The sequence below is a fragment of the Myotis davidii genome, unplaced genomic scaffold (genome assembly GCF_000327345.1).
Source record: "Myotis davidii unplaced genomic scaffold, ASM32734v1 scaffold979, whole genome shotgun sequence".
Lineage (NCBI taxonomy): Eukaryota > Metazoa > Chordata > Mammalia > Chiroptera > Vespertilionidae > Myotis > Myotis davidii.
In genome coordinates, this window is record NW_006290769.1 from 348,910 (window position 1) to 362,155 (window position 13,246).

The window sequence follows — 13,246 nt, forward strand, 5'->3', positions numbered from 1 at the left end:
TTAAAGCAATGGGGTTGCTGTCTGCCAGGGAGTAACAGCTGAAAATTCAGGCACTCTCTTAACCCTTTGCGGTCCAATTTTATTTTTGGAATTCAAACAGTCTGGTCCAAATTAATTGACGGGATTGAATATTGAACTGGTTTGCAGAGTTGACCTCCACCTTGACGTTGGGCCTGCTCCTAGCACCTGGTCTGTCGAGTCAGCCTCGACGTTGGACCTGCTACTAGCGCCTGGTCTGTCGAGTCAGCCTCGACGTTGGACCGGAAAGGGTTAAAGGGCCAACACACAAAATTCCCTGTGGAGCCACCCACCTTGGGCTCTGGCAGAGGGAGGGCAGAGTGGACTGGAGCTGTGTGAGCAGAAGCCAGGATTGGGAAGTCAGGAGTTAGAGCTGAGAAGGCAGATACCCTTGCTTTCCTGTGCTGAGTCATACCCTCACACAGCAGAGGACATCTTTCCTACAAAAACATTTGCCTGCCTGAGGGGAAGACAGTTGACCCACCCTATTGGAAAATACCTTGCCCTGAGGCCACTTAAGAGACTAATAATAACAATTAGCTTCCAGGCAGAAGCAACTGCCCCACCGTGTTGGGAAAAAACTCTCAACACACCTGAGGACAATTGCCTGGGACCATTCAAGTTGAATCCTATCAGTCTACAGGCAGAGGTGGTCTCTGGAGGCTTTGAGTCATTGCCTGATCTAATTAGTCAAAAACTGTTTGACACTATCCTTCACTAAAGATTGAGAGGCGTAGATGATCTACTTAATACAAGCATGGCAAACTCCTGGCCCACAATGAATATTTTTGTGGCCCAGCCAATACAACGGTATGTAAGAAACATTATAATAAAAACTTTGTAACTTAACTTTTACAATAGTCTTTATACATAATCTATATATTTAAAAGCCTAATCGACCGTTACAACCAAGTGACCAGAATGATTGAGTGAACAGTCGCTATGATGCACACTGACCACCATGGGGCAGACGCTCAATGCAGGAGCTGCCCCTTGGTGGTCAGTGTGCTCCCACAGCCACCCTTCTGCGGCCCCTCCCCCTGGCTGGCCAACCTCCTGCAGCATCTCCCTCCAGCTGACTGGCTAACCTTCCGTGGCCCCTCCCCCCAGTCGGCCAACCTCCTATGCACCCCGCCCCCCAGGCAGCTGCCCCCTCGACCGGCTGATCAACCCCTGGGATCCTTCCCCCCAGCTGGCTGGCCCTCTGATAGGCCTCAATTGCTGGCCAGGCCGAAGGCCCTGACCTGAGCACGATTCATGCACCGGGCCTCTAGTTATGAATAATGAACTACAATGTTTGCTAATGACTGATTACTATAATTGTGTTACATTCATTTCCCTTACACGCCTTATGTGCAGGCACACCATTTCTCTCCACTAATGCTAGCAGTCAATATTTTAGCAGCTGATTGCCATGTCATTAGTCTTGGACTGATTTGTTTGGTGTGCGCAACAGGAAATATTTCACTTTCAGAGAACTAGAAAAATAGGTTTATTTGTGTTATGCTTATTAACTTGTGCAGTTATTCAGTGCCTGCTAAAAACATTAATTTTTATTAAAATGTTCTATTATTTTATGTTAACAGTACTTATTTATTTCTGTCCTTTGTATTCAGCATGTCTCTATAGAAATAAACCTACATTTCTATGAAAACTGAAACTTGTTTTCTTGTAGCCCACATAAACTTAAACTGTGTTTATTTGGCCCGCATTAGCCTTTGAGTTTGACCTAATACATAGTCACAAATCCAAACAGACAGCCAAAATGAGGAGACAAAAAAATAAGCCTCAAATGAAAGAACAAGAGAATTCTCTGGAAGAAGAGATAACTAAAGCAGAGATAAGGAATTTATCTGAAACAGAGTTCAGAGTAATGATGGTAAAGATGCTCAACAGCATGAAAAAAGATATAGTAACTATGCAAAATAACCCCCCAAAACAGTCGGAAATAAAGAATGACATAACACAAATAAAGAACACATTGGAAGGAATACACAGCAGATTAGGGGGAGCTAAGGACAGAATCAGTGAATTAGAAGACAGGGTTGAAAAAAATTACTCTATCAGAGAACCAATAAGAAAAAACAATTAAAAAACAGGAAGAGAGTTTAAGGGAGCTGTGGGACAATGTGAAACATAACAATATTAGAATAGCAGGTGTCCCAGAAGAGGCAGAAAGAAAGAAAAGGATAGAGAATGTGTTTGAAGAAATAATGGCAGAGAACTTCCCTAACCTGATAAAGGAAAAAGTCACACAAGTTTAGGAGGCACAGAGAACCCCAAGCAAGAAGAACCCAAACAGGCCCACACCCAGACACATTCTAATTAAAATGCCAAAAATTAAAGACAAAGAGAGAATCTTAAGGGCAGTAAGAGAAAAGCAAACTGTTACCTACAAAGGAGCTCAAACAAGGCTGACACCTGATTTCTCATCAGAAACTCTAGAGGCCATAAGGAAATGGCATGAATTACCCAAGGTAATGGAAAGCAAGCATCTGAAACCAAGATTACTATATCCAGCAAGGATATCATTCAAAATAAAATGGTCCAATAAAGAACTTCCCAGACAAAAAAAAGGCTAAAGGAGTACATCACCACCAAGCCAGCATTACAAGAATGTGAAAGGGATTGCTGAGAAGAAGAAACAGAGAGAGAAGCCAAGGCATACAGAATCAAAATAGCAATAAATAAGTATCTATCAATAACCCTAAATGTAAATGGATTAAATGCTTCAATCAAAAGGCATAGGGTGGCTGAATGAATACAAAAACATGACCCAACTATATGCTGTCAACAAGAGACCCACTAAGAACAAGAGACACACACAGGATGCAAGTGAAGGGATGGAAAAAATTTTTCCATGCAAATGGAAAAGAAAAAAAAACCTGGAGTAGCCCGAGCATATCCAACAAAATAGACTTCAAAATCAAGGCCTTCAAAGAGACAACTGAGGTCACTACATAATACTAAAGGCATCGATCTAACAAGAGGATATAACCTTGGTAAACATATATGCACCCAATACAGGAACACCTAAATATATAGAAAAACTTCTAGAGGACTTTAATGGAGGGATCGACAACAATACCTTCATAGTAGGGGACTTTAACACCCCACTGACTTCACTGGCTAGATCTTCCAGACAAAAACTTAACAAGGAAACAGAGAATCTAAAGGACATACTGGATCAGAGGGATTTAATTGACATTTATAGAACATTTCACCTGAAAGCAGCAGAATATATACATTCTTCTCAAGTGTACATGGATTATTCACAAAGATAGACCACATGTTAGGACACAAAACAAGTCTCTACAAGTTCAAGAAGATTGAAATCATAGCAAGCATCTTCTCAGATCACAGTGGAATGAAATTAGAAATCAATTACAGTAAAAACACCAAAAACATTCAAACACATGGAAGCTAAATAGCATGTTATTAAACAATGAATGGGTTACCAACAAGATCAAGAAAGAAATAAAAAACTTCCTGGAAACAAATGAAAATGAACACACAACCACCCGAAATCTCTGGGACACAGCTAAAGCAGTCCTGAGAGGTAAGTTCATACGACTACAGACATACCTCAAATCAAAGACTTGGTTGGTCTAGTATAATCCATATTAAATAAGTTCCTTGAAAACCAAGTCTATCTTGCTCATCATTCTAAAATATAAAATGGTGCCTGGAACATTGTAACTGATTGATATTATAAATACTATTTGAATGGATGGGCAGGTCAATTAATGAAGGAATAAATGTTACTCACAAAATCTTACGGAAGTCAGACCAATGAAGCTCCTTAGATTCCTCCAATCTGTGACAATTGCCCTGTCCTGCATGATACTTTTGAAGGGCACTGGTCAGGTGTTCTGTGGAATACACCTCTTTATGAGTTGTCTCATGATTAGACTGAAGTTATAGTTTTGGTGAAGAATACCATGTAATAATATGCTCTACTTGTATGTAATAATATGCATACACTGGGGAGTACATGATATCAATATGACTTTTTCTTACTTGGGTGATGTTAACCTTAATCACTTGGTTAAGATGGTATCTTCCAGGTTTCCCCATTGCAGAGTTACGACTTTACCTTTCTCTATCCCTGTTAGAAGTGAGTCAATAACTCTGGCACATATTTAAAAAGAAGAGAATTCAGATCTCTTTTCCTTTGAATGTCTGCTCTTCAAATCAGCACTTAAACTTATTTGAATTATTTAAATATACTAGGGTGAGAATAATTTTTAATTCAAGAAATGATACTCCAGCCCTAACTGGTTTGGCTCAGTGGATAGAGCGTCGGCCTGCGGACTGAAGGGTCCCAAGTTCAATTCCGGTCAAGGGCATGTACCTTGGTTGCGGGCACATCCCCAGTAGGGGGTGTGCAGGAGGCAGCTGATCGATGTTTTTCTCTCATAAATGTTTCTAACTCTCTAGCCCTCTCCCTTTCTCTCTGTAAAAAAATCAATAAAATATATATTAAAAAAAAGAAATGATACTCCATTATCAGAAGTGATTATATTAAAATCCCAACTTGATATATAACACGTCATTCAAAAACAGAACATTTGGTAATGCCAGTATTCCAAAAATTATCTCTTAATTATGACTCTTCCATTGTCCCTTACCCCCAAACAACCCAGATAAGAGTCAAATCATGAATCATCCTCACAAGTATTGAAAGGCAAATGTCAATATTATAAGATGTGTAGGGTACGTGACATTCATTGTACTATTCTTTCAACTTTTCTGTATATTTTAAATAAAAACACCACCACAGCCCTGGCTGGTGTGGTTCAGTTGATTCGGGCACTGTCCCTCACCGAAGGGTTGCGAATTCAATTCCTAGCCAGGGTACATTCCTAGGTAGCAGGTTTGATCCCTGGTCAGTGAGTGTAGGAGACAATTAGTTGGTGTTTCTCTCTCTCTCCTTTTACCTCTCCCTTCCCCCCTCTCTCTAGAATAAATGGAAACATGCCCTTGGGTGACTTAAGAAAAGAAAACCCCACATTGGCCTGAACCAACATATAAAGTCAGTGGTCCACATATGATACTAAAAACACATCATGGCTCAGTTCTTCCCAGAGTCTATTCATAACTAAAATCCTTTAGCTTTTTTCTTATCTGGGAAGCTCTTTATTTCCCTTTCAATTGTAAATGAAAGCCTTGCTGGGTAGAGTAATCTTGGTTGTAGGTCCTTGATTTTCATTACTTTGAGTATTTCATGCCAATTCCTTCTAGTGTTTCTATTGAGAAGTTAGCTGAGAGTCTTATGGGAGCTCCCTTGGAGGTAACGAAGTATCTTTCCCTTGCTGCTCTTAAGCTCTTTGCCTTTAACCTTTGCCATTTTAATTATGATTTGTCTTGGTGTGGGCCTTTTTGGACTCATCTTATTTTGGACTATCTGCACTTCCTGGTCTTGTGTGTCTTTTACCTTGACCAGATTAGGAAAGTTTTTAGTCATTATCTCTTTAAAGAGGTTCTCAATCCCTTGCTCTCTCTCTTCTCCTTCTAGTAAGTGGACCCAGAACCAACATACCTGGTGATGGGCTTCAGATCACAGCAGAGCACCACCCAGTTAGTCATGCAAGTAGCATAACCAAAGAGAGATCCCAGCAGGCACCAGACGAGGCTCATCACCAGATCTCTCTCTCATTAAAAAATGCAAATGTTGCCGAAACCGGTTTGGCTCAGTGGATAGAGCGTCGGCGTGCGGACTGAAAGGTCCCAGGTTCGATTCTGGTCAAGGGCATGTACCTGGGTTGCGGGCACATCCCCAGTGGGGGATGTGCAGGAGGCAGCTGATGGATGTTTCTCTCTCACTGATGTTTCTAACTCTCTATCTCTCTCCCTTCCTCTCTGTAGAAAATCAATAAAATATATTTTAAAAAAATGCAAATGTTGCTATGCTTGATGTTCTCATAAAGGTCTTTAGACTTCCCTCATTTTTTAAAACTCCTTTTTTCTTTTTGTTGCTCTGCCTGGGAGTTTTCTGTTATCTTGTCTTCTAAATTTAATCGTCTGCTTTATCTAATCTTCTATTGATTCCTTCTAGTGTACTCTTCATTTCAGATACTGTCTTTACTTCTGATTCTTTTTTATGGTTTTTATGTCTTTTTCAATGCTTATTTTCTCTGGTTACGTTCTCACTGAATTCATCCATTCTTAAGTTCCTCGAGCATCCTTATAACCATTGTTTTGAACTCTGCATCTGGTAGCTGCTACATTTCATTTAGTTCTTTTTCTGGGAACTTTTCCTGTTCTTTCATTTGGGGCATATTTCTTTGTTTCCCCATTTTGTCTGCCTTTTTTATTTGTCTTTGTGTATTAGGTGGGTCTGCTATGACTCCCAATCTTGGTATGGTGGTCTTATGCAGTTGGAATCTTGTGGGGCTCCATGGTACAATCTTCCTGATCACCTGACCTAGGTGCTCCAGGAATATTCCTTGTGTGGGTTATGTGAGCCCTCTTGCTATAGTTGAGTCTGTTTTAAAAAATATTTTTAAATATATTTTTATTGACTTCAGAGAGGGAGGGAGAGAGAGATAGAAACATCAATGATGAGAAAGTATCATTGATTGGCTGCCTCCTGCACAATGCCCACTGGGATCAAGCTCACAACCCAGGCATGTGCTCTGATCGGGAATCAAACCATGACCTCCTGGTTCATAGTTCAAGGGTCAAGCAGACCGGCTGGGGTGTGTAGTCGAGTCTTGATTGCTGTTGGCCCATCCTTGATTTGGGTTAACTCTCAAGCTGGCAGAGTATGAGGACTGAACCTGAGCAATAGCAGTGGGTTGCCACCCAAAGCAGAGTTGGCCCCAGCCTCGTCTGGTGCCTGCTGGGATCTCTCTTTGGTTGTGCTACTTGCATGACTAACTGGGTGGTGCTCTGCTGTGATCTGAAGCCCATCACCAGGTATGTTGGTTCTGGGTCCACTTGGGCAGGACTCCAGTGTAGGTCAATATCAGACATTGCCTATAACTGGCCTTGGGATACTTTTCTGAAGCTACCAAGTTATCTGCAGTTTGTGACTGCCTCTACTGAGCCTGCTAGCACATGGGAGGGGCCAAGCTATGTACAAAGGCTGGCTTCCAGTAGCTCTGAGTCCAGGGGAAGATCAATAAAAGGCCCAAGATCTTCCTTTATCTGATAGCTTCTCTGGCACTCCTTGAAGCTGCCTGGACTTCCTCGAGAGCCTTCCAAACAAAGTATGTAGAATGGTCCCAGGATGGCTGTAGTCTGCAGTTTTTTCCACAAGGCATGAGCTCAATAGGGTAGGGAGGACAGGCTATATACATATTATTTTACTTATTAAGTACCTAATATCATCAAATTCTTATTATATAGGGATACATATATGAATAACATATATACACAAACATGTAAGGAGTAAGTTGGTAAAAGTAAATTATCTAATCTCTCTCTCTCACTACACACACACATACCACACTCTATCTTCATCAACAGCATGAGGTCAGTCTCCCTAGACCAGTCCCAAAAGTAGACATTTACTTTGAGAAGGGGGTATCATTCATAGTAAGAATAAATGCAAATGGAGTATAGAGCACATGGTCATCCAGAGGATCAAGAAAAACAAGTATGTTGAAAAGAATTTAAGATACATAGAAGAGCTAAATATGGACAGAGTATCCCCCCAAAATACTCATTTTCAAACAAGATCCTCTTTAAAAAATAAATGCAAGCAAGGCCGCACTAGTTGCCTGAAAGTTTTGGAGCAGGTAACAAATGCCTGCCTTCAGAGAAGGCGTCCAGTGGTGCCCTCAGAGAGAGAGAGAGGAGGACACAGAGGCAGAACTCAGAAAGGTATGTGCAGGAGCAAGCAAGTGGGGACCTGAGTGGAGAAGCCAGAAAAACCGAGGCTGAAGTGTATAAAAGAATTTTGTCTGCTGAGCTGAAGTGCTCAGGTCTGACAGGTTGAGTCACAGACACCATGGGTTCTGAAATAGGATGAAATAAAGAGTGTAAATGGTGGGGTCTGTGAAAGCATTCCATATCTAAGCCATCCATACTAACCTGACAGATACCAAATATCTGGCACTGTAATACAATCTTTGACACTGAAGTTTAAGGAAGAAGGGGAGGGGAGAGGAGGGAAAAAGAATGGTACCTTTAGGCTTCTCTCCAAGTTGACTTACCTCATAGAAAAGTCCTTCCGGGAACTGCTGGAAGCACTGAGCACATACAAAACACTGCTCGTGGTACAGCTCGCCGTTACTGTTCACAATCTTCTCGGCAGGTGCAAACCCCCCCCTGCAGCGCTCACAAGTGGCATTGGCCAGGGCATTGGCCATGTTACTGTAAAAAGCAAAGGACAGGAAGTCACAGATTAACCTTTTTTTAGACATAAGACCAAAAAACAGAAAGAACTAAAGAGCACATTCTATCTGATCACAAATATCATATTTTATCTATACAGCCCAATTTTTTGTTTTCATGTTAATGAATGCCATGCCATTGCACAGACACAGATGATCCCTCTTTTGATTAGATCCTGTTGAAAGCAACTGCTCAAGTAACTCTTAAAACCAGTCAAAATTCCTTAGTCCTATAATCCAATTGGTAAGACAAATATTAAACACTAATATTATAAAATATATCTTAAAATCACAGAATTTTACATTATAAAGATCACTTTACAGATGATGAAATGGGAGTTTGGAGGAATGGAGTGACTAGCCCAAACCTACAAAACTAATTAGTTAATGGAAGATATAGGACTAGAATCCAGGTCCCCTACTAATAAAATCACAATCATATTATAATATCAATTTTAAAACATTTGAGAACACACTATAGGGACACCACCACACTTTGCAGACGGGGAAAGTAAAACCAGGCAGTCAAATGAGCACTGATGGTGAGCCCAAGGCGTTGGTAACTTCCTCGCCCATCATTCCACTATACCTGGAAACACACAGGACGCATTCAGTAAGTGGTCCCAAGTTCCACCTAACCATTGTGCAGTTTGCAAGAAGAGGATATAATAAGGCATATAATCAGACAATTAGTTATTCTCTAATGGCTTCCCTGAATTTCACATAAAGAACTGTTTTGTTTCTGAAAGGCCTCCAAGTGAAGAAGGTCCCCTGAACAGGCTAAGCTAAGCCACTCTTTGTAATTTGGTAAGTTTATTTTCAGATGCCCCCTCAGAGTACAAGTTGCACCTGTGTGTCTGGTCCCTTGGTGCAGCTTCTGACCATCTGATCAAGTTCCTGCCAACATTCTGAATCTTCGCCACCACCCTGTGAGACAGGTGGAAAGCGAGTCTCCATTTCACAGACAGATTAAGGCCTTGTTTTGCTGTTTGTTTAACAAATGTCTTCACACATAACCTTGTTTCACCTTCACTCCACCCCAATGGAAGGCAACTTTGCCTTTCTCCCCCAAATGCTTCAAAGAACAGTATTCCTATTTTGTAGCTTTGCCATAACTTACTCTGTACCATGTTTATAACTTCATACCAATCACACTCATTTTAACTTCATAGGATTAAATGCAGAATTAACTCCCTCCCCACCCACCCCAGCCCCCCCAAAAAAAGGAGAAAGGGAGGAAGGGAGGCAGCCTCACTACTTGGCAAACCTTGCCTACACCTCACACTAAAATAAATTTTCTACTCTGTCATTTCAAAATTGTTGTGGGTTAGGAAGAAAAATCTGTAAAATTCCCTTCTTCACCTGGCTTTGCCATAAGCCAGACAAACTGTGGGAGTTTTAGCAAAGCTCTAGAAAGGGCTGTGCTTCCTCCTTTCTCCTGACTAATCCACAGGTGTCCCAGGATGAAGCATGGTAAGCCCACACCTACCTGGATACTTCTTGGTACTGTTTTGAAGATGAAATAAGAAAAAGTATATAAAACTACTGTGAAAACCAGAAGATGCTACTTAAATATAAAGCATTATTATCTACAGTAATAAAAGCATAATATGCTAATTAGACTGGACATCCTTCCGGATGACCTTTCCTGACGAAGCCAGGGCTGCGAGGGAAGCCCGGGTCCCGGGTGCCAGAAGGAAGCTGGTGCTGGCAGCTGGGGGAAGGAAGGCCTATTCTTGCACAAATTTTGTGCCTCTAGTTAATTATAAACCCTTTCAAAAGATTCACCAAATTCTCAATGATTTTAATGGAATTTCATAAAAGCTAGAAAATAAGACCATCCTGGAATGTCTTAATTCAGTGGTTCTCAAAATTTAGGGCCCACTGTGACCCTTTTAGATATTCAAAAGGTCCTTCTTTACCAATCACATCTCTATGGAACACTACCTTTCCTTTGCAGATTTTATAGAAACAATACGTTACAATAGGATGAATGCAGAAGCAGTTATGAGAAACTGTCTTTTATTAAGACAGAGGTTAATGATATTTGCAAAAATGTAACACAGTGCTATACTTCCCACCAAGTGTTTCTTGTTTTAAAAACACTTATTTTTGTCACTAAAAGTTAATATTAATGTTTATTAATACTATTGCACAAGATTACTATTTAAAAATATTTTATTGATTTTTTTAAATACTTTTAAAAAAATATATATTTTATTGATTTTTCACAGAGAGGAAGGGAGAGAGATAGAGAGCTAGAAACATCGATGAGAGAGAAACATTGATCAACTGCCTCCTGCACATCTCCTACTGGGGATGTGCCTGCAACCCAGGCACATGCCCTTGACTGGAATCGAACCTGGGACCTTTCATTCCACAGGCCAACGCTCTATCCATTGAGCCAAACTGGTTTCGGCTGATTTTTTTTAGAGAGAGAAACTTTAATGTGAGAGTGGAACATCGATTGGCTGTCTCCTGCGTGTCCCTTACCAGAGATCCAGCCCACAACCTGGGCATGTGCCCTGACAGGGAATCAAACCAGCAACCTTTTGGTGCACAGGACGATGTCCAACAAACTTCACCACACTGGCCAGGGCTGAAATTGACGTTTTAAGTGAACTAATAAATACTTAAGATATTTATTTTCTGCCAAAACCGGTCAGGGGCACGTACCTGGGCTGTGGGCACATCCCCGGTGGGAGATGTGCAGGAGGCAGCTGATCAATGTTTCTCTCTCATCGATGTTTCTAACTCTCTATCTCTCTCCCTTCCTCTCTGTAAAAAAATCAATAAAATATATTTTTAAAAAAAGATATTTATTTTCTGATACAATAAATATTGATAAAACAAAATCTCAAGGGTCAAGGTCAAAATGTTTGTCATTGATGTATGTACTATAGAATAGCAATTTTCAACGAGTGTGCTACAAGAATTTGAAACATGCAGTACCTAACTAGTTAGTAAGAGGCACCGATCTCTTTTCCCTTATATTATCAAATGAACCCTAGCTGGTTTGGCTTAGTGGGTAGAACGCTGGCCTGTGGACCGAAGGGTCCTGGGTTCAATTCCAGTTGCAGGCACCTCCCTGGCCTTGGCCCTGGTGGAGGCACATGCAGAAGGCAACCAATCTATGTGTTTCTTTCACATTGATATTTCTCTCTGTCTTTCCCTCTCTCTAAAAATCAATGGAAATATATCCTCTGGTGAGGATTAAATCTATATACATAAAACCCTAATATGCAAATAGACCAAACAGTAGAACAACTGAACAACCGAACAACCAGTCACTATGATGTGTGCTGACCACCATGGGGCATGTGTTGAATATGGCGGACGTTGGCATCAGGCAGCAGAGTGGTGGAACATGGTAGGCATTGGCCGCGGTGGAATGGTGGAGCAGGTGAGCGGGGGCGTCAGATCAAGGCAGGATGCTGATTGCTGTCATCGGGGTGAGCCTCTGGTGGTTACTGAAAATTCTTTGCTCCCATGCACCATGGTCCTGCTGAGGGCTTGCACCTACTGCTGGCGCCAGCCCTGCTTACAGTTCCTGGCCCCAGCCCCAATCGCCCCTCAGAGCTACTCCACCTCCCGCTGCTCCTGATTGGGGCCGGCAGCAGTCTCTTGCACCAACTGCTCTGCCTGCCCCTGCAACCAGCTCCAGAGCCGCTGTTCACATCTGCTGCTGGCACCCGGCACCAGTCCCGATTGCTTGGCACCATCAGCAGGTGTGAGTGGCAGCTGCCAGCCCCAATCACACCTGAGGGCTTCTCCACCTCCCCCTGCTCCTGAGGAGTGATAGGAGCAGCAGCTGCTGCTCACACCTGCTGATGGTGCCTGCCCCACTTGCACCCGATGCTGGTACCAGCCCCAATTGCTCCATGCTGTCAGCAGGTGTGAGCGGGGCCAGTGCCATCAGCGTGTGGGAATAGCAGTGGAGAGAGCAGGGCTGCCAGCAGACAGGGGACTGGGGGCGCGGAGGATGGGCTGAGACCAGCCCCTGTGCCTACTGCAGCCTCGCGGCCCACAGCTCCTTTCAAGGTGCACGAATTTGTGCACTGGGTCCTAGTAAATAAATAAAAGATTATCAAATAAAAATAAGACTACAGCCAGCACAATAGCTGTCTGATGTGAAGGATTCAAAATTATACCTGTGTTTTTGTCAGACTGGCAAAAAAAATGTATATTTTTTGTCAATCTGACAAAATTTGGTTGGCACAGGATTTTAGTAATTAGTTTATATGTGTCATGAGATGGAAAAGGTTGAAAATTGCTATTTACATTCAAGTTAAAATACTCAAATAGTTAGAATTAGAAAATAGGTAGAAACATTATAAAAAGAAGCATATAGTGGTTTGTTTGCTTTTACCACAGGAAAAATAAACTAGTTTTAGAAATAATGTAATATATATTTAAGTATTCCTTTTCATTAAAATAAGGAAAAGAAACAGTACATTAGACGAAATTTTCAGGAAAAAAATTCCAATAATCTCACTAACCTACTAAACTCTTTACATTTCCCTTTTCTTTCTGACTTTGATCCTTTGGCACTATGTTTTTGTTTGATTGCTTATTTAATGGACTATTTTTTAGAGCAGTTTTAGGTTCACAGAAAAACTGAGTGGAAGGAACAGCAATTCCCCATATGGCCCCTGACCCACACATGCACAGCTCCCCCATCACCAACATCCCACATCCAAGTGGCACATCCTATCTAATAAAAGACAAAAATGGTAATTGGCGTATGACCAATACCCTTTTCATTGGCTAATCAGGGCTATATGCAAATTAACTGCCAACTAAGATTGGCAGTTAACTGCCAACTAAGATTGACAGTTAACTGCCAACTAAGATTGGCAGTTAACTGCCAACAAGATGGCGGTTAA

At 41.6% G+C, this 13,246-nt stretch overlaps 1 protein-coding gene across 5 annotated transcripts in view; it reads right to left on the reverse strand.

The window, feature by feature from the left end:
• Positions 1-13,246, reverse strand: part of LIMS1 (LIM-type zinc finger domains 1) — an 84,587-nt gene that overhangs the window by 17,510 nt on the left and 53,831 nt on the right. For all 5 annotated transcript variants that reach the window (XM_006763886.2, XM_006763885.2, XM_015564010.1 and 2 more), the window contains exon 2: positions 8,181-8,340. In XM_006763886.2, the coding sequence (XP_006763949.1) occupies positions 8,181-8,340 (160 nt within the window). The remainder of the gene's footprint in view (positions 1-8,180; positions 8,341-13,246) is intronic.